Source organism: Alligator mississippiensis, chromosome 2 (assembly GCF_030867095.1).
Source record: "Alligator mississippiensis isolate rAllMis1 chromosome 2, rAllMis1, whole genome shotgun sequence".
In the NCBI taxonomy this organism is placed as follows: Eukaryota; Metazoa; Chordata; order Crocodylia; family Alligatoridae; genus Alligator; species Alligator mississippiensis.
Genome location: NC_081825.1, coordinates 385,082 through 403,826, shown reverse-complemented (window position 1 = coordinate 403,826; position 18,745 = coordinate 385,082). Strand labels below are relative to the sequence as shown.

Below are 18,745 nucleotides of genomic sequence, written 5' to 3'. Positions count from 1 at the left end.
CATCGGCGGGTGCGGGGTGCGGGGTGCGGGATGCGGGATGCGGGCCCGCGCCTGGGAGCCGCCTGCCCCGGGGGTGCGTGAGAAAGCCGCCGCCGGGCCCGTGTGAACGCGGGTGCGGGGCGACCGGCCCTGGCTCGCTCCGCGCCCGCCGGAGCCGCCGTGTCGGGATGACTGGGGAGCCGGGCATGTCGGGCTCTCCGCCCCCGGCTGCCCCCGGCCCGGGAGCCGCGCGCTGCGCCTCGGGCCTCGGGCTGCACCGGGGAAGCACCCCGCGCCGCGGGGCCGGCGCTGCACGAGGCATCTTCTCGGGGCGCACACAGGCCTGCGCCCGCCCGCCCGCCCGCGTCGGCCTCCACTGCAGGCCCTGCCTGCCAGCCCTCCGGGGAGGGGACCCCGGTAAGGGAGAGCTGTCCTGAACCGTAAACCAGGACGCCCCGTGCCACCAGCCCCTGGCTAACCCGCTGCGAGGCCCAGGAGCAGGGCCTGGGGCTGGTTTCCCGCAGTGCCCGCCTGTGGCAGCTCCGGCCTGGCCCTGACCCTGGCCCTGGCCCTGGCCCTGGCCCCGACCCAATGCTCGCTGCCCTGGCCCTGCACCTACCCCGCTCGGAGCTGGGCTGCAGGCACGGGCGGGTGCTGGCTGGGCTGGTGCCGGCGCCGGGGCAGCCAGCGGAGATGTGTCCCCAGCTCCGTCGGCAAGTCCTGCCTGCTGGCCCTGTGGGCTGGGGCCGGGGCAGGGGCAGCTCCCAGCGCACCCACGGCAGCCCCGGCCGACACGCAGCCCCCTCGCATTGCAGCGCTGCGCAGACGCTAATGGCATTGATTTTCATTCCTTCCTTGTTTCGCAGCGTCGTCTCCCGGGCCTTGGCACGCTGTCCCAGCCCGCCGCGTCCTTGACTTTGCTCGGGACTCGCCGCACCTGCTACATGGCCAGTCCCAAGTTGAGCCCTGGGGAAGTGCCCGGCAGGCAGCCCCTGGGCGCGCTGTCCTGAGCCCTGCCTCAGGGTGAGGGTCTCCCTGCACTGCACTTGCCCACCGTCTCGGCCTCGTCTGGGCAGGACCGGTCTCAGCCGCGTGATGGATGAAATGTGCGGTGCTGGGGCAGGCTGCCCGCATGTGTGACTGCCGTGGGCTCCATGGCCAAGGGCAGCTGAAGCCAATGGGCAGGCAGGGCACAGTGGGCTTTGCCTGGGGGGAAAGCAGGTCTGTCTGTGCAGGGCAGGGGCCCTTTGCTTCCAGCCTTGGCAGAGCCGAGCCCATGAGCCTGTCCTGGGGCCTGAGCGCTGCCTGGGCCTGCCCGCTCTCCGCGGTGCAGCCTGTCAGGCTGCCCTGCATGCACCAGGCCGGTTTGCTCATCCCTGAGGGCACCCCCATGCTGCGGGCAAGGCTGCTGAGGGCCGCAATGCTGCAGCGACACAGTCGGGATGCTGTCAGGCTTCAGCTGACCCCTGGTCAGAACGGGGGACCGGGCTAAGGGAGACGGCAGTGCCCAGAGCTGGGCCGCCAGCTTGGCCTGGGACAGCTTGGACCAGGGGTTTTGCCTGGGGCTGGCGTCCACCAAAAGAAGCGGTCACACGTGTGAAGCCGCAGGGAGATCTGTGCAGGCCACAGCAGGGCCGGGCTGGCGGGGACTGGGGCTGGGCCAAGCTGACAGGGGGCTTGGGGGTGGAGGGGAGGCCTGAGCGGGTCCCAGGTGCTGTCTGCAGGAGCGGGGCAGTGCCGTGCATCAGGGGCCGTGGTGCCTCCCGCCAGCTGCACTTGCTGATGGGGCTGGGACTGGGTCACCCGCAGCACCGAGCTTCTCCCTGCACACGTTCCCCATGGGCCATGAGCCCCCTCCGTGGGGCGAACGTGATGCCTGTGGATAGGCCCAGCCAGGAGGGGCTGCTCTACGCCGTCTTGGGCCGACACGGGAGAGGCTCAGAAACAGGCGCCGCTGAGCAGATCCGGGTGCAGCACCCTGCACCGTGCACAGGGCCGGTGGATGGAGCACAGGCGGGGGGCTGCTGGCCCAGGCCGCAGGGCATATCTGGGTGCTGAGCAGGGCTGTGCAGGCGATGCGAGCGTCATCCTGCAGAGCACAGCGCACTTCCCTAGTTAAACTAGAAGCTTTGCTGATGCGCCGGGGCCCAGCGCTGCATGATCCAGTTGGAGAGCAAAGCCAAACCAAATCAGACGTCACCTGAATGAGAAACTGGGCAGGGCTGACGGGCTTGGTGACCAGGGGCAGAGAGCAGGCACAGACTGGCAGGGCCAAGGCTGGCTGGGCACAGGACCGTTAGAAACGACGGGGTTGTTACCGCCTGCGAAGTGAAGGGTGTAGCAGGGGTTGGGGAGATGATGAGCGGTGAAGTCAAGTGTCTCCCTCGCTGCTGCCGCAGGCAGGCTCTGGGTTTCCATTGGGGGTGAAGCAGAAATCAAAGGGGGCAAGTGAACCAGTGCACCCCTCCACCCTCCCCTGCCCTCCACTTGGCCCTTGACCTTGTCCTGGGAGATCTTGACCCTCTGTGACCTGCATCCCGTCTGGTCAGGCCCTGCTGCACCCATGCCGTCTGCTGCACGGAGGTCACGGGCTTTCTCCTGCACCTCAGCCAATGCACTTGCCCAGCCCTGGAGCGTGCCATGGCCAGCCCATGCCAAGGCTCCCTCAGTGCCCGGCTGCCTGAGGGGCTCCCAGGTGACAAAGGCAGACCCAGGACCCAGGCCGGGGCTCACGTGGGGTCAGCCGAGGATGCTGGCGGAGCTGGGCTATGGGACCCGGCGCAATGCACTGCTCCCCAGGACACCATGCACTGGCGTGGAGAGGGCGGCAATACCTCCACGCAGCAGACCTGGGGCAAAATGGTCCAGAGCTGAACCCAGCCCAGCTCCCCTGGGGCTGGGAGACCCTGTCGTGGGGGGACAATGGCTGTGTCCGGCCCCGGTGGGGCTGGGGCAGCGTGAGCTCAGGCTCTGGGGGAGCATGGACCGGGGCCATGGGCCAAGTGGGGTGCAGGTGGCTCAGGGCGTGCAGCGGCAGGATGGGGGGTGGGCAGGAAGCACCTCAGTGCCGTGGCTCCTGCCTCGCAGCCCCGCCGTCGGGTCCCCTGGGGCCAGGGCAGCACTGACCCCATTTCTCCGCAGAGTCACTACGTGGCCTGCATGGCCGCCATCCTGAACCAGATGGACGAGGCCCACTACAGCGCCTATATCCAGGCCTTCCCCACCCGGTCAGACCTCATGGTGAGTGCGGCCCTGTGCCCAGGTGTCCCTGCGTCCCCGTGCCCCGGGGGCAGCTGCAGCCGGTGCCAGGGCTGGGCTGGAAGGGGACTCAGCACCAGACCAGCCTTGCCCTCCCCCTTCCCCCACTGCCGCACCGGGCATATACGCATAGAGCCGTGGGGTTGGCCAGGACCTGCGGGGTCGCATCCAGTCCCAGCCCTTCCTGAGGCAGGATCAGCCCCGTCCAAACCAGCGCAAACAAACCCGGTGTCCAACACGATGCAGTCACCCCAGCACAGCCCCAGGCATTGCCCCTGCCCCTGCCCCCAGGATACAGGGGGGCCGCGGCTGCCAGCATCCTGCTGCTGCCAGGGGGGTCATGGGCGCTGCAGAGACCCCCAGGCCCAGGCCATGCCCCCCTGCAGGGGAAAGAGAAACCCCCCAGTGCGGACCAGTTTGAGCAGAAGGGCAATCCCTTCCTGCCCCAGTGCAGTGTGGGGCTGGGCCTGAGCGCGGGGGCGAGACCCTCCAGCCAGGACCCTGCGGGGTCGATGCAGCAGGAGCACGGGCACCGCCCAGCCCCAGCCCCATCCCGGCCTGCGGCAGCACCAGCACCTCGCGGGATGGTGAAACCCCCCTGACACATGAGGCAGAAAGGGAGCAGGGGGCAACCAGCACAGCCCCGAAGCCTGGGACACCCCACAGCAGAGCACGGGCATCGCTGTGCCCGGAGCCTGTCCAGCCTGTCCGTGACACCTCCAGCAATGGAGAGTCCCGCCGTCCTTAGTCTGTTTCTCCCCGCGGCTGCTGGGGCTCCTGCTGCCCATGGTGCTCGGTCCCTGCAGGCACCCAAGGCCCTTGGAGGTGCCCGCGCTGTCTGGCCAGGCCCAAAGGCAGCCGAGGTGGCGAGTGGAGCAGGAGCCGCTCCAGCCGGGCCCTGCACCAGACAGCAGGGCGGGGAGCGCCGTCCCTGGGACGGCGACAGCCTCTGCCCCTGGGCCCGGACCAGGCTCCTCGGGAACGGCCGGCACCACCTCTGAGCTGGGGCGCGGGCCCCCCCAGCTGCACCGTCTGCCTAATGGGGCCTTTGCTCGGCAGGACTTCCTCATGGAGACCTTCATCCTCTTCAAGGACCTGATTGGCAAGACGGTGTACCCCTCCGACTGGACCGTCATGAACATGGTGCAGAACCGGTGAGGGGGCCATAGGGGGTCTATGTAGGAGCATGCAGGAGGCATGTAGGGGCATGCAGGAGGCATGTAAGAAGCATGTAGGAGGCATGTGGGAGCACACAGGAGGCATCCCACAGCGCGTGGTCCCTGCCAGCATCACCCTGGGCCAGCCCTGAGCTGGGGCCACCCAAGGCGGGTTCCTCCACCCCTGCGGGCAGGAGTCCAGACTGAGCTGGGGGGGGCTGGTGCTTGCCCCACCCGAGTGCAGCCCCCGCCCGCTGGGTGCCTGCCGGGCAATGGGGGGGCAGCACTGCCCAGTGCCCCGGCAGGGTCCGGGCCGGGAGCCGGCACCCCTGGCCAACAGCGAGGTTGCCTGGCCGGACGCGCTGGTCCCTTGAGCTGCTACAGCTCGGTCCCACTAGCCCCACGCTGGCACCTCTGCTCCCGGGTCAGGGAAGGAGTCCCAGGCCCTGCCGGTCGCTCCCCTCTGCCCTCCCCGAATTAGCCAGCCCTCATCCTCCCATGATGGGGTCTTGGGCCTCAAGCCCGGGGTCCCGACCAGCCGTGGGTTGCTCCTTGCGCGGGCGCGGATCCAGGCCTTGCCTCACGCCCCGCACCCACCCCCAGGGAGTTCCTGCGAGCCATCAACCACTTCGCCGAGACCCTGACCTCCATGTTCCTCAACAGCAACAGCTTTGAGCTGCAGGTGAGCTGGGGGCAGGGGTGTTGGGGCAAGGGCACGGAGGGCAGGCGTAGGGCACGGCGGGCTGTGTGAGCCCACCTGGGCAGGAGGGGCCAGGCCCTTGCCGGCCTGGGTCTGGAGCTGTGGGGAGAGGTCCCGGGTGGATGCAGCGTCTTCCCCGAGGCGTCTGCAGCCCCCTGAGCTCGGCCCTGCCGCCCTTGTCCCCGCAGCTCTGGAACAACTACTTCCACCTGGCCGTCGCCTTCCTCACGCAGGAGTCGCTGCAGCTGGAGAATTTCTCGCAAGCGAAGCGCACCAGCATCCTGGCCAAGTGAGTTGGCGCCAGCCCGTCCGGGGCCCGCGCTCCTTCCCTGCTGCGCCCCTTTGGCGCTGGGCTCCTGGTGCAGGGCACAGCTCCCACCCCTCCTGACCCCGCGCGATCAGGGCAGCTGGGGCTGGGGTGAGCCCTCGTCTCCTCTTGGCAGGTACGGGGACATGAGAGCCACGATCGGAGCTGCCATCCGGGACATGTGGTACAACCTCGGTGAGTGGGGTCGGGCCTGGGGAGGGGACAGTCCCTGCACCGTGCCCAGCTCTGGCTGCAGCCGGGCACCACTCCTGCTCCTGGCCCCGTGCCCTACGGGACCTGGGCTGCGTCTTCCTGCAGCGCAGGGTGCTGGGGCCCGGTGCTGTTCCCTGGGACCAGGCCTGAGCCAGATCCCTGGTGCAGGGCAGGGAGCTGGGACTGCTGAGGGCCGCAGGAGAGGGACCCGGGGGAGCCGCACCCCCTAGGCCAGGTCAGTCCAGCCCTTTCCTGCCCCTCCCAGGCTACCGCAAGATCGAGTTCATCCCGGGCATGGTGGGCCCCATCCTGGAGATGACGCTGGTACCCGAGCTGGAGCTGCGCAGGTCCACCATCCCCATCTTCTTCGACATGATGCTGTGCGAGTACCAGCTGACCGCGTCCTTTCGCATGGTACGCTGCGCCCCACGCCCCGTCTCCCCTAGCCCTCTCCTTCCCATGTGGCCCCCCAGGCCAGCGCCCCTCTGCTCAGGGGGTGCCCACGACGCAGCCCTGGGCCACGGAGCAGGGCAGGAGCTGTGCCCGGCGGTGCCCGGGGCCTGCGCCGCGTGCCCCAGGGAGCGGCAGCACCCCGGAGCCGGGCGGGCACCGGGTCCCACCCCTGAGATGTCAGCTCTCCCCTTTTGCCCCTGCTGGGGCTGGGGGGACCCGGGGCCGGTCCTTGTCCTGGGTCTGCAGGCTGGGGCTTCTTGGCCACTGCACCCACGGGTCGTGAGCCGAGGCCACGGGGGTTGCACCCATGGGCCGCGCTCAGGCTGCGGCTGTGGCACCCCTGCAGTTTGAGGACGAGATCCTGCGCAAGCTGGACAGCGAGGTGGAGGGCGGCCGCGGCGACGAGCAGTATAAGCAGCTCTTCCAGAGCATGTGAGTGGTCCCCTCAGGCCAGCCCGTCCCAAGCCCAGGGACAGGCCCAGGCCCAAGGCCGGAGCAGGCCTGGGCCCCTGGGGCACCACACTGCCCGGCCAGGGAGGCTGTGGGGGCTGGTGTCCGGTGCAAGCGGGTTTCTACCCCCAGCCTGCTGGACTGCTGCCGGGAGCACCCCGAGCTGGCCGGGCTGGGCGAGAGCTTTGTGGCGCTGGTGACCGGCCTCCTGCAGCGGCTGCTGGACTACCGGGCCGTCATGAACGACGAGAACAAGACCTACAGCATGAGCTGCACCGTCAACCTGCTGGTGAGTCCCCGGCCCCCGAGCACAACCCCAGCCCAGCCCAGCCCGCAGCCCCTGCTCGCAGCCCGGGCAGGCCCGCACAGAGCGCCTGAGCTCGGGGCCCGCCAGGCCTGCTGGCAGCATCTGCTGAGGCTTTGCGAGCCCCGACCATGTCCCAAGGCAGCCTGTGCAGACCCGACCCTGACGCCAGGATCAGCCCAGCCCGCGCTGACCCGCTTTCTCCCAGGCTTGTGCGTCACATGCGAGGAGGGAGGACAGCTTCTCTTGCTGCAGAGAGCAGGGCGCCGACCCATGGCTCCGGGTTGCAGACAGGCAGGTTTAGGCTGGAGACCAGGGCTGCTTCCCTGGGAGAGCAGGGCGGCCCAGGAGAGAGGCCGGAGATGGGCAGGCCCAGCACCATTAGCCTCTGCTCACATGGACGCCCCTGCACAGCCCTCGTGCCGCTTGCCGCCTTCTTCCAGGTCCTCTGGGCCCCGCGTTCAAGGGGCAGCTGCACGAGCGCGCCCCTCTGCAAGGAGCTCTCCTCCACCTCCCCGTCTGTCCCCGGGCTCAGCGGCCCCAGCGCTGACCTCCCCGCTCCCGGGTCAGGACTCCTGCCCCTCTCGGGACTCTCCACATCTTGCTTGAAACCCGGTGCCCAAAGCTGGACACGGCTCCTGCTGAGGCTGCCAGGATGGCGGGCGGTGCACGTGCCCTAGCAGTTCTCCCCTCGATGGCTGCAGCCGCGCGGGGCTCTTGGCCCTGCCGTGCGGGCCCAGCTCCAGCCAGCCAGCCGGTCCTGTCTCATGCCGGCACTGTGCGTTATTTCCACCCGAGCGCAGGGCTCTGCCCTTGTCCTCGCCGCCCCGTGCCCACCCCGCTCCGACTGTCCCCGACTGCGCCAGCTCATTGTGAATTCGACGCCGCGCTCCGGGAAGCTTCCTGCCGCTCCCGGCTCCGTGTGGTCTGCATGTTCAATTAGCCGTGTCTCTGCCTCCCCTCCCAGTCACTGCAGGAAACGCCCCAGAGCTGTCTGGGCCCTGGGGGGATGCCCGGAGCCTCCCCAGTCGATGCCGAGCCGGCCTGCACCGGTGCTGCCTGCGCCGCGTGGCCGAGCCTCCCACCTGCGGCGCCGGCCTGCGCTGCACACGCTCCCAGCCCTGCGGTGTCCTGCGCCGGCGCTTGGGGATGGAGGTGGCTGAGCGCTGACGCACCCCGTTGGCTTGCTCCTGACTGTGGCCCCTGCCATGTCCAGCACTCGCTGCCCTGCGCCTCCGGCCTCTGCGTCTCCCCCCACGTCCTCGTCCTTGCTGCATGTGGGCCACACCTGGATGGTCTGCACGCTCCCCGTGCCCCGCACGCTTTCTTGCTCCTCTCATCTGCTGCAGCCCCTTGCAGTGGGGGCAATTGTCTTCCAGAACCGTCCTGTCTGTGGGGCCGGAGATGGCTGCCAAGGCGAGCCAGGATCAACAGGCTTGGCTGCAGCTTGGCCACGTGTCCACGTGGGGTGGGCGGCCCTGGGTTCATGGTTTGGGCCATGGCAGCCACTCCTCCTTCTCTGTCTTGGGTCTCCAAGCACCGGGATGCTTGCAGTAGACTTCCTGCATTTGGGGCGGCTTGGGGTGATCGTCTTCCCTGCCCACGGCCCGATCAGCCTCTCCTGGGACACCCCCAGTGATGGGGGATCCCCCCACCCCCCGTGTCTCTCCCACGGCCACCCTGCTCGGACAGGGAAGACGTTTTTCCTGATATCCAACCTAAAGCTACTTTGCTGCAAGTTCAGGCCACTGGTTTGCGTCCTCGTCTCTGCAGCAAGAGAAGCTGCTTCTCCGCCCATGTCTGGCAGCTCTTTGGGGATCTGCAGACGGCTCTCGGGGCCCCTCAGCTGTCCCTGCCCGGCTCCTCCAGCCTCTCCTCCAGGACTTGCTTTCCAAGCCCCCTGTCACCTTTGTTGCTGCCTCTGGACCCCCTCTAACATCCCAGAGCCGCGGGGCTGGCAGGAAGCTGCGGGGCCGCATCCAGCCTGAGGCAGGATCAGCCCCATCCAAACCAGCCCAGACAAGCCCCATGTCCGACCTCGGAGCAACACGACACAGCCACCGTGGCACAGCCCCGGGCATCGCCCCTGCCCCCAGGTGCCAGGGCACCATCCTCTGCCTTGCCCTCAGAAGCCCCCGCCGGGCAGGCCGGGGCCCCAGACCCCAGCTGCGCTCGGGGCAGAGCTGGCTGCGGGATGACGCTCCCGGGGCTCGGCACCGGCCCAGGAGACGCCTCGCTGCCCGGCGTGCGGGGAGCGGGCAGGCTGCAGCTCCTGTCCGCGAACGCGTCCGCGACTGCGTCCGCGACCGCTCACGTCCTGCCCCGCTCCTCTCCCCCCAGAACTTCTACAAGGAGATTGACCGGCAGGCCATGTACATCCGGTAAGAGCTCTCCTCCCGGCGGGGATGGGGACATCCCTCCCCCCCATGGGTACCAGCCGGACCCGGGTCTCCTCGGCCCGCCCAGCCGGCCCCGTGCCAGCAATGCCAGGGAGCTGGGAGCCCGAGCCCTGCCCGCTGGCGGTGCCTGGGCAGGGCTCACACCGCCTCTCGCCCAGGTACCTCTACAAGCTCAAGGACCTGCACGTCAGCTACGAGAACTACACGGAGGCGGCCTACACCCTGCTGCTGCACGCCCAGCTGCTCAAGGTTGCGGCCCCGTGGGGCGGGGGAGCCCAACCCCGTGGGCTGGAGCTGGGGGGAGGCTGCTGGTGCCTGCTCGGGCAGGGGTAACGGGCGCCCGTGCCTCTCCGCAGTGGTCAGACGAGCCAAACACGGCGCCCACGCAGGCCCTGCACGGCCGCAACCTACACACGCAGCGCCAGCTCAAGGAGGCGCTTTACAACCAGATCATCGACTACTTCGACCAGGGCAAGGCGAGCATCACCCTCCCAGCGCCACTCACTCGGGCCAGGCACGGCCCTCGGGCTCCGGGACCCCGTCTCCATTGTCAGGGTCCGCAGAGGAGTTCAGCCTAGCGGTTAGAGCCGGGGGTGTCACCAGCCCCGTGGCCCAGGCGAGGCTGGAGCCAGAGCGGGAGCCCCGGAGCTGAGCCCAGTCCGGGCAGGAGCATGATGCACTGGAGCCAAGTGTTGCGCTGCAGGGGCCAAGTGCTGCCAGGGCCAGGCAGGGACGAGGGGCAAGGGGTGCTGGCCTGGTCACCCCGTGGCAGCGCAGGGGCTCGCACCCAGGACCAGGCGCCAAGGCTGCCTTGGACAGGCCAGTCCCCAGCCCCAGCCTGGATGCTCCTGCTCCTGCACCTGCTCCATCTCTCTGTCCGTCTGGTTTTGCCTTCCCGCCTGCCGGGCTCCGGCTCCGGCTCCGGCTCCTCGCCTCGTGCCTGGGCCCCCAGTGCCACCTGCCGGGTGTCGCTGGTACTAATGAAAAGTCTCAGTTCATAAGGGATCGTAGGGCCACCCCGGTCGGGTGGCCCATGTTGAAGCCGGCGTCTGGCTGGTTGCCAGACAGATGATGATGTTGGTAGCTGCATGAAAAAATTCCTCGGGGGCCACCACTGTTTCATTGGGCGGCTGGGCTCCCGACAGTTAATTAAACATTACGGGGGACAACTCAAAGAAAAACAGGGTGTGCACGTGGGGGGTCAAAGGTTCAAAACGAGTGCTCCCCCGGGGGGCAGTGAGCAGAGCACCCCGGACAGCGCCCACCGGCCCACGAACTGCTTTAGCTTGCCGGCGGCCCGGGTGTCGCTGGTGGTGCAGCAGCCGCCGGGCCGGCCGGCTCAGGGCTCGGGGTGTCCTGCCCCAGGGCACTCGGGGCCACGCAGGCCCCGCTCCCCACCCCGCTGCCTGCTGCCCCAGATCACCCCCACCGCAGCGGCACCTGCCCCCCAGAGCCGCCCTGTCCCCACAGGCCCCTGACTCTGCCCATCGCCCGCAGATGTGGGAGGAGGCCATTCACATCTGCAAGCAGCTGGCGGCGCAGTACGAGAGCGAGGTCTTTGACTACGAGATGCTCAGTGACATCCTGGTGAGGCCGCAGTGGGGCAGGCACGGCACGGCACGGGGGGCTGCCGGAAGCAGGGTCAGCCGGGCAGGGGTACCCCCATGGCTGGGGTGCAGGGCAGGGGCTGCGGGTGGGAGTGAGGGGCTCCGGCAGGGCTGGGCCGGGTTTGGGGGTCCCGGCCGGCCAGCCCCAGTGCAGCGGTGCGCGTCTCCCGGCAGAAGCGGAAGGCCAAGTTCTACGAGAAGATCCTGAAGGTGCTGCGGCCCAACCCCGAGTACTTTGCCGTGGGCTACTATGGGCAAGGCTTCCCGCCGTTCCTGAGGGTGAGTGCCCCCTGCCCCAGCTCTGCCCCGCCAAAGGCCCGGCCTCGGGCTCTCGGGGGCGCAGCTGGCCGTGCCGGACGAGCCCGGCTGGGCACGAGGCTGATACCGGGGGCGGGAGAGGCGCGGGCTCGGGGGCCAGCAGTCATCCACCCCCTCTCCCGCCCCAGAACAAGGTGTTCATCTACCGGGGCAAGGAGTACGAGCGCCGCGAGGACTTCGAGCTGCACCTGCTGAGCCCCTTCCCCAGCGCCGAGAAGCTGCAGAGCACGGCCCCGCCGGGGCCCGACATCACCGACTCTCCTGGCCAGTGTATCCTCCCGTGGGTGCGGGCAGGGGTGGCATGGGGTGGGCTGGGGAGCTTTGCGGGGTCCCCATACCCCAGCCCCCGGGTCCTGCTGGCCGGGCCGTGCCCTACCGGGTGCCCTTGGCCCCGCGTGCTTGCGCCCATGCCTGCTCGGCGGCTCCTTCACTCCCGCAGACATCCAGTGCTTCACCGCGCAGCCGGTCGAGGAGCCCAGCGAGCGCTTCAAGGACAAGAATGTCCCCGAGCAGATCCTCAAGTGAGTGCCTGGCTCCCTCCCGCCCGGCCCCGACCTGCAACCCTGGGCCTTGCCCCGTGGGCGCGGGGTCCACGCGGCCACCTGCGTCCTGGACCCTGACCCTCTGCCTCTGCTGTGCCCTGTCCCCCGGATCCTCTGCCTCCTCCACAGCTTCTACAAAGCCAACCACATCCAGAAGTTCAGCTACTCCCGGCCCTTCCGGAAGGGCCCCAAGGACCCGGACAACGAGTTTGCGGTGAGCAGAGCCCGGGGTGGCCGGATGGGTCGGAGCTGGGGGGAGCTCGGCCAGAGAGGCCGGGTCGTGCGGGAGGGGCCGGGCAGCCTCTCTGGACAAGGTGCCTGACGGCCGAGTCTCCCCCCAGACCATGTGGATCGAAAGAACAACCTTCACAACGGCCTACCCGCTGCCCGGCATCCTGCGCTGGTTCGTGGTCATCTCCACCGTCACGGTGAGCCTGGAGGGGGTGGGCTGGGGGCACGGCCAGGCCCACGACAGGATCAGCCCCGTCCAAACCAGCCCAGACAAACCCAGTGTCCAGCACGACACAGTCGCCCCAACACAGCCCCAGGCATCGCCCCCACCCCCGGGATGCGGGGCGCCAACGTCCTGCTGCTGCCAGGGGGGTTGTGGGCGCTGCAGAGAGCCCAGGCCCAGGCCGTGCCCCCCTGCAGAGGAAGGGGAAACCCCCCAGTGCGACCAGTCTGAGCGGGGGGAAACCCCTTCCTGCCCCAGTGCAGCGCAGGGCTGAGCCTGAGCGCGGGGGCGAGACCCCCCAGCCAGGACCCTGCGGGGTCGGTGCAGCAGGAGCATTGATGCAGCCCCATCCCACCCCAGCCTGGGCTGCAGCGGCACCAGCACCTCTGGGGGAGGACTAAAACCCCCAACACATGGCGCTGAAAGTGGGGGACAACCAGCAAGGCCCAGAAGCACCCGCACCCACCCCGGGCTCTGTGCAAGGGCCCACGCGCCCGGCCCCTGCGGGTTGCAGAGCCCATCGCAGCCTGGCCCGGGCGAGCTCCTGGCTGCAGGACCTGGCCTGTGCTGCCACGAGCCCTCTCCTCTGCCCCCGGCCCAGACCAACATCAGCCCCCTGGAGAACGCCATCGAGACCATGAGGAAAACCAACGAGAAGATCCTGGCCGAGATCCAGCGGCACCAGGCGGAGCCCGGGCTGCCCGTCAACCCGCTCTCCATGCTGCTCAATGGCATCGTGGACCCTGCCGTCATGGGTGGCTTCGCCAAATACGAGACGGTGCGTGCGGCGGGCTGGGGCACCCCAGCGCTGCTGGTGCCTGTGGGTCCCAGCCACGGCCAGGGCGGGGAGGAGCCCGTGGGGTTGATTGTCTGTGGGACGTGGTGCCCGGTGCCCGCGCCGTGCCCCGCTGCAGCCACGGCTGGGGCCACGGTCCTGCTCCTTTCTCCCAGAGCAAGTTGCACTGGCTCCTGGGCTCTGTGTGGCCCATGGCCCCGGTAATGTGGCCTGGCCTGTGTTGCGGGCTGTGCACGTTGGGCATCTTCCCACACGTGTCACCCTGGCCTGCGCCTGGCACGTTGACCCCCTTCCATGGAGCTGCACCTCAGACGTTCCCTGCAGCCGTGCACCCGCCTCGTGTGCACGGATCCGGCGTACACCTGTGCAAGCCGGGCCTCTCCGTCAGCTTGGGCATGGCAGACTGGGGAGGGGGCAGGCAGCACAGCAGGTTGGTCAGGGAGCAGAAAGCAGATTAGCAGAGCAGACGGGGAGCAGAAAGGGAGCTCAGAGCAGAGCAGCAGATTGATTAGGGTGCACAGGGCAGGGGGCAGAAAGCAGAGCAACAGATCAGGTATGGAGCAGCGGGTGGGAAGCTGCAGCAGATCAGGCAGGGAGAACAAGACAGGGAACACGGGGCGAGGGGCAAAAAGCAGGGCAGCAGATCAGATGGCGCAGGATGAAGAGTGGAAAACAGCAGCAGAGCAGGCAGGGAGCAGAAAGCAGAGCAGTATATCAGAGTGCAGGGCGAGGAGCAGAAGGCAGGGAGCGAGGTTGCGGCCCCGCAGGCTGCCCCGTGCCCAGCCCCGTGGGGAAGAGCAGGAGGCCCAGGGCGGCACCGGGGGGCAGCTGGGCTGGGCGGGCGGGCGGGTGGAGGCACCAGCAGGCCCTGCCGAGGCGCCGGCCTGGTCCAGGCGGCTGTGGGCACCGAGAGCAGGCGCTGAGCTGGCAGCGGTTGCAGGCCTTTTTCCAGGAGCGCTACCTGCAGGAGCACCCCGAGGACCAGGTCAGCATCGACAGGCTGAAGGACCTGATCGCCTGGCAGGTAGGACCCCGGCCTCCTCCTTGGCCTGCAGCCGCCCGCACCAGCTCTGGGTGCCCGGGTTCAATGCGGGGCTGCGCGACCCCTGCTCCTGCCAGCCTGAGCCGGGCGGGCGCTGCCCTGCCTTACAGCCGGGAGCTTCCCTCTCCGCGGTGCCGGGCTGCGGAGACGAGACTGACGGGCATTCCCATGCCGCAGATCCCGCTCCTGGCCGAGGGCATCCGCATCCACGGGCGGAAGGTGAGTGAGGACTTGCGGCCTTTCCACGAGCGCATGGAGCAGTGCTTTGCCCAGCTGTGTGCCAAGGTGGAGAGCCAGTACGGCAAGTGGGACCTGGTGAGTGCTGGCAATGCTGCGGTGGCCGGGGGGCACAGGCCCCAGGCACGTCTGCAGCAGTACTGACGCCAGAGCTGCGCACAGGCATGGGTGGCTCCGTCCTGCGGGCAGGGTGGGGGGAGCAGGGGGCTGGCTGGGAGCGTGCCTGGGGCATGGACCCTGCTGCTGGCACCAGCCTGAGATGCACCCCAGCCAGGGAGCACAGGGCCCTTGGGGCAGGGGCAAACCCTGACCACACACTGCCTGGGGGCTCCTGGGGCCATGCACATGGAGCAAAGCCAGAGGAGCCAGAGCCCCCTCCCCCAGGCCTGGTGGGCAGTGCCCAGGGATGCCCCCTGCCGTGGGTCCCTGAAAGCTGGTGGGGGGCAGCTCCCGCTGCCCTGCCCTCACGGCCCCATTGTGTCCCAGCCCTTCCTGGAGGAGCGGCGAGGCGGCCGCCCACACTCCACACTGCGCTGCCCGGAGCTGGACAAGCCCAGCCGCCCACACGACAGGTAACCCCTGACCCCTGCCCGGGCCCACCCAGCCCCGTGCTGCCCGCACCCTGGCCCGGCCCCACCTCGCCTTGCCCTCCCTCACTGGGCCGTGGCACCTGTGCCGCAGCACCGAGACCTTGCAGCTGAGGAAGCCGGTGCTGCGCGGCCCCGAGCGCCCGCCCGAGCCCGAGGAACGCCGGAGCGAGCGCCGGGAGAGCCGCGGCAGCACCTTCTTCGGGTACCGGCGGCAGGATCAGCGCCAGTCTGTGTCGGAGTCGCTGGACGCCAAGGTACCTGCCATATGGGGGCAAGGGCTGGGTGCCTGCCTGCGCAAGGCGGCCGAGTGGGCAGAGCCCCAGGGCTGGTCTGCAGCCAGCGGGGATCCATCCCAGCCCCCGTGGGCCCTGGGTGCCAGCCGGGCCCAGTGCCTGGCAGGGTCTGCTGCGGACGGCCGAGCTCAGCCGAGCCCCGTGCCCCCAGGACGACAAGCGGAGGCAGTCCCGGAACGTGAGCGAGAGCGGCCCGGGCAGTGCGGACGGGAGGCAGCCCCTGCCCAGCTGGGACCCCAGCGCCACAGGTACGGCCTGCGCTGCAGGGATGGCCCTCGCAGCCCCATGGACCAGACACCCATGCCCCCCGTGCCGTTCCCTTGGGCAGCCCCACGCAGGGACTTGCCATGCAGAGCACCCAGCAAGGCTGATCGGGGCCATATCCCCTGGCACGTGCCCCCCGGGTTTGCAGAAGGGGCCACGGTGCCTCTCCCCATCCCCAGTGCCCCCGAGACCTGGCCTCAGCCTCTGCCCGTGACCCTCTCCTGGCAGCAAAGAGCCCCTTGCCTTGCCTTGCCCCCGAGCTGGTCCGGCTGACGGGCCTGTCCCACATCTCAGCAGCAGGCAGGGAAGGGAGCAGCTAGGATGGGGCGGGGGTGGTTCAGATGCTCTGTCTCCCACAGGCGTGCTGGGCTCCCCAACAGGCTTCGGCGGACGGGTGAAGAGCGCCAGCCGGGCCCCGCCACTGCCCAAGAAGATCAGCCCCACCGTGTACGAGACCTTCCTGGAGCCCAGCGACAGCCCCGGCCTGGGGAAGGTACCGTCCATGCCCCGCACCCTCCACCACCTCCCCCATCCTGGCCCGCGGCCCATCCTCACGGCTCCTGTTCCCTTGCAGCCGCCGGAGGGGAGCAAAGCGCTGAAGTCCCCGCCACCGCCGCCCCCCAAGGTCAAGCGCATGTCGCAACTCTGAGGCCGCCTGGGACAGGGTGACCGCAACCGTGACCGCCACTGCCACCGCACCGGTGCCTGCTCCTGCACCCCCCCAGCCCACGCCTGGCACAGGCAGCCCGAGTAGGTCCCACAGGGCCCTGCTCCCCCAGCCCCTCGCTGCCCCAGGAGGCAGAGGCAGGGCAGCACTTCCTTTGCCTGGGGCACTCCCCAGGGCCACGGGGGGAGACAGGGCAAGCAGGACCCCCAGCACCTCCCCGGCTGCACCTGGCGGCTCTGCAAGGGCCAGGCCCAAGCTCAAACCCTGAGCTTCCCCAGCCCAAGCCCGTGAGCCTCTGCCAGCTCTGCTGCACCCTGGGGCTGCTGGTGCTGCACAACCTCCTGCAGGGCTGCCCAGCCTGAGCACATCTCCACCCCGGTGCGGCCCAGCTCCCTCGTGCTCCTTCAGCCTCAGCTGCGTTGCATGGAGCCATCCGCCGCCTCCGTCGTTGACACCCCCCAGGCACTGGCTCGCTGGAGGGCTCCAGCCCCAGCCGGGCTGGACCAGAGCCCCCTGCCCACCCCGCACAAACCGGAGGCTCCAGGAAGACGGCATCAGGACAAAACCGGGACATCGGGCTGTTGCGAGCCAGGCTGCGCCAGGAGCTGCAACGTGGGACGGGCACAGCCCACATGCTCTGCGCTTGCTACCCCCTGCTCCGCCGGGCTCCCCAGGCCCGCCTGGACGAGGCTGCTGTACCCCCGCCGGCTGCGCCCCCACGAGCACCAATAAAGGGACTGGATGCAGCTGCTGCGTCCGTGCTGAGGGCAGAGGGGCCAGGGTTGGGCCCTGCGGGCAGACGCAGCCCGGAGCCAGCAGCCGGCATGGGACGTTTATTGGCTGACGACGGGGTCAAGTCTACAACACGGGATGGGGGGCCCCGCGGCACCCCTGCACGGGGCAGGAGCACAGGGCTGGTCCCGGCGGTGTCTGTCTCATGGCGCTGGTGCCTCCTCACAGAGGACTTGCCGAGGCAGCTGCCAGCCGCTTCCCGATGCAGATCCTGGAGGGAGAGGAGGAGAGTTCCTCAGGGCCTGGACCTGGGTGGGGGCAGACCCCAGGGCCAAGCGCTGGGGCTCTAGGCCGCTACGACAGAGGGCTCCAGGGAGGGCTCAGGCAGGGCCAGCTGCAGCGTGGCCGGCCCCCTCGCACCCAGACGAGGCCTCGGCTCCGGCTGCCCCGCGCTCACCCGAGCCCCAGCGTGAGCAGGTGGCTGAGCAGCAGCGAGGGGACGAAGAGCAGCAGCAGCTCCGAGCCGAAGAGTCGCCGCTTGCTGCCCGCAGCTCCCCCGTGCAGGCTCGGCCGCGCCAGCGCCAGCGTCCTGCGAGAAACGGGCTGTGAGCTCGGCGGGCGGGTGCTGGGTGTGACGGGGCAGGGGCAGGGGGAGCTCACCTCGCAGACAGGTGCATGGGGCGGCTGGCACAGGCCTGGACCCGCGTCCTCGTCACTGGCAGCCATCGCTCCTGGCCCAGCAGTGCGGACACCTCCGGCCTGTCCCCCTGCAACGGGAAAGCGGGCGTCAGCCCCCGGACCACCCGGCTGAGCGACGCGGGCTCCTCCAGGCAGCTGGAAACCAACCCCAGACCGCTCTGCTCCCCAGGGCGCGTTCAGGGGGGCAGCCTGTGGCCCCCAGATCAGGGGCGGCGGAGAGCTCAGCCAGACCCCCAAGGGCCTGGGCTTGTGCTGGGAGGAAAGGGGATCGGCGGCTCTGGGGCAGGGCGTGAGGGGCGCGGGCTCGGTACGAGCCCTGCCTGGACCTCGGCGCTGGAGGCTGCCGGGGGGAGGACCCGGGAAACCCTGCTCGGCGGTCACTCAGGTGAGATCATGGTGCTTCGGGTCGGAAGGGACCTAACCAGAGCATCATGCCCGCCCCCGCCCCGCGCAGGAGCGGTCGTATCGCCCAGCCGCGCTCCGCGCCCCCGGCCCGTGCTCACCTGCGCGTCCGCGTCGTCCCGGGGCGGCGGCGGCGGGAGGGGCGCGGGGCTGCGCACAGGGAAGAGGCTGGTCAGGGCCGGGCCCCGCGCCCCCGGGGGCCCCCACGCACCCGCGGGGCAGAGACCGGGAGTCCGGGGCCCCCGGCCCACGCACCTGTCGGCCGCGGGGCCGCCCCAGCCCGGCTCCAGCTGCGCCTCCAGCAGCAGCTGCTCCACGTCGTGGCGGTGCGGGCAGGCGCGGGCGGGCGGCGGCTCCGCATCCCCGCGCCCCGGCCCGCGCAGCTGCACCCAGGAGCCTGCGGGCGGCGGGGCTCAGCACCGGCTGCACGCAGCCCAGGACCCCCGACAGCCCGGCCGGGGCCCGCACGCCCGCAGCCCCTACCCACCTCCCCCCCCACCCCCGGTGCCCCCGCCCCGCACCGAGCAGCGCCTCATCGTCGTCCGCGCCGGCCATGGGCCCGTCTGCACGCCCCGGCAGCCCCGACCTGCCCGCGCCGCGTGCTCCCGCCCGTGTAAGCACCCCACCCCGGCCCGGCCCGGCCCTTCAAGGGGCAACGGCGGCGGCCCCGGCAGGTCCACGGCGCGGTCCCGCCCTCCGCGTTGCCCTTTTAAGCGGCGAGCGCGGGTGCGTGCAGATCCGCACGCAGGAGCCGACCCGAGCCGACCCCCCTCCGCGGGCGGGCGCAGCTCCTGGATCCGTGCAGGTGCCCACGTCCGTGCCTCCGCGGGCAGCAGCCCACCTCCCCCCCACCACCATCCCCATCCCGACAGAGGGAGGAGG

The 18,745-nt window shown here is 70.1% G+C and overlaps 2 protein-coding genes across 2 annotated transcripts in view; one reads left to right on the top strand and one right to left on the bottom strand.

Moving 5' to 3' along the window:
- Nucleotides 1-16,776, top strand: part of LOC102574301 (dedicator of cytokinesis protein 2) — a 107,599-nt gene extending 90,823 nt beyond the window's left edge. The window contains exons 29-53 of the mRNA XM_059721156.1: nucleotides 3,121-3,219; nucleotides 4,297-4,391; nucleotides 4,998-5,076; nucleotides 5,283-5,383; nucleotides 5,538-5,596; nucleotides 5,880-6,028; nucleotides 6,414-6,499; nucleotides 6,650-6,806; nucleotides 9,162-9,202; nucleotides 9,379-9,469; nucleotides 9,577-9,696; nucleotides 10,718-10,807; nucleotides 11,002-11,106; nucleotides 11,274-11,415; nucleotides 11,585-11,666; nucleotides 11,817-11,901; nucleotides 12,029-12,115; nucleotides 12,743-12,919; nucleotides 13,878-13,961; nucleotides 14,157-14,294; nucleotides 14,703-14,788; nucleotides 14,898-15,060; nucleotides 15,251-15,347; nucleotides 15,723-15,856; nucleotides 15,938-16,776. Of these exons, the coding sequence (XP_059577139.1) occupies nucleotides 3,121-3,219; nucleotides 4,297-4,391; nucleotides 4,998-5,076; nucleotides 5,283-5,383; nucleotides 5,538-5,596; nucleotides 5,880-6,028; nucleotides 6,414-6,499; nucleotides 6,650-6,806; nucleotides 9,162-9,202; nucleotides 9,379-9,469; nucleotides 9,577-9,696; nucleotides 10,718-10,807; nucleotides 11,002-11,106; nucleotides 11,274-11,415; nucleotides 11,585-11,666; nucleotides 11,817-11,901; nucleotides 12,029-12,115; nucleotides 12,743-12,919; nucleotides 13,878-13,961; nucleotides 14,157-14,294; nucleotides 14,703-14,788; nucleotides 14,898-15,060; nucleotides 15,251-15,347; nucleotides 15,723-15,856; nucleotides 15,938-16,012 (2,622 nt within the window). The 3' untranslated portion in view covers nucleotides 16,013-16,776. The remainder of the gene's footprint in view (nucleotides 1-3,120; nucleotides 3,220-4,296; nucleotides 4,392-4,997; nucleotides 5,077-5,282; nucleotides 5,384-5,537; nucleotides 5,597-5,879; nucleotides 6,029-6,413; nucleotides 6,500-6,649; nucleotides 6,807-9,161; nucleotides 9,203-9,378; nucleotides 9,470-9,576; nucleotides 9,697-10,717; nucleotides 10,808-11,001; nucleotides 11,107-11,273; nucleotides 11,416-11,584; nucleotides 11,667-11,816; nucleotides 11,902-12,028; nucleotides 12,116-12,742; nucleotides 12,920-13,877; nucleotides 13,962-14,156; nucleotides 14,295-14,702; nucleotides 14,789-14,897; nucleotides 15,061-15,250; nucleotides 15,348-15,722; nucleotides 15,857-15,937) is intronic.
- Nucleotides 16,777-16,848: 72 nt separating this feature from the next.
- LOC132248253 (BCL2/adenovirus E1B 19 kDa protein-interacting protein 3-like) lies at nucleotides 16,849-18,659 on the bottom strand. The gene is made up of 6 exons (XM_059721282.1): nucleotides 18,385-18,659; nucleotides 18,119-18,260; nucleotides 17,965-18,013; nucleotides 17,423-17,529; nucleotides 17,220-17,351; nucleotides 16,849-17,033 (listed from the first exon to the last, which is right to left on the bottom strand). The coding sequence occupies exons 1-6, from the start codon at nucleotides 18,416-18,418 to the stop codon at nucleotides 16,985-16,987; spliced, it is 513 nt and encodes a 170-aa protein (XP_059577265.1). The 5' UTR covers nucleotides 18,419-18,659; the 3' UTR covers nucleotides 16,849-16,984.
- Between the last annotated feature and the right edge of the window lie 86 nt (nucleotides 18,660-18,745).

Excerpts from the sequence above, each read along its gene's own strand:
- LOC132248253 (XM_059721282.1), bottom strand. The coding sequence starts at position 18,418 with ATGGCCGGCGCGGACGACGATGAGGCGCTGCTCG. Across the intron at positions 17,352-17,422 it reads CCCATGCACCTGTCTGCGAG|GACGCTGGCGCTGGCGCGGC; the intron begins GTGAGCTCCCCC and ends CGTTTCTCGCAG. Across the intron at positions 17,034-17,219 it reads CTGCTCACGCTGGGGCTCGG|GATCTGCATCGGGAAGCGGC; the intron begins GTGAGCGCGGGG and ends CTCTCCCTCCAG.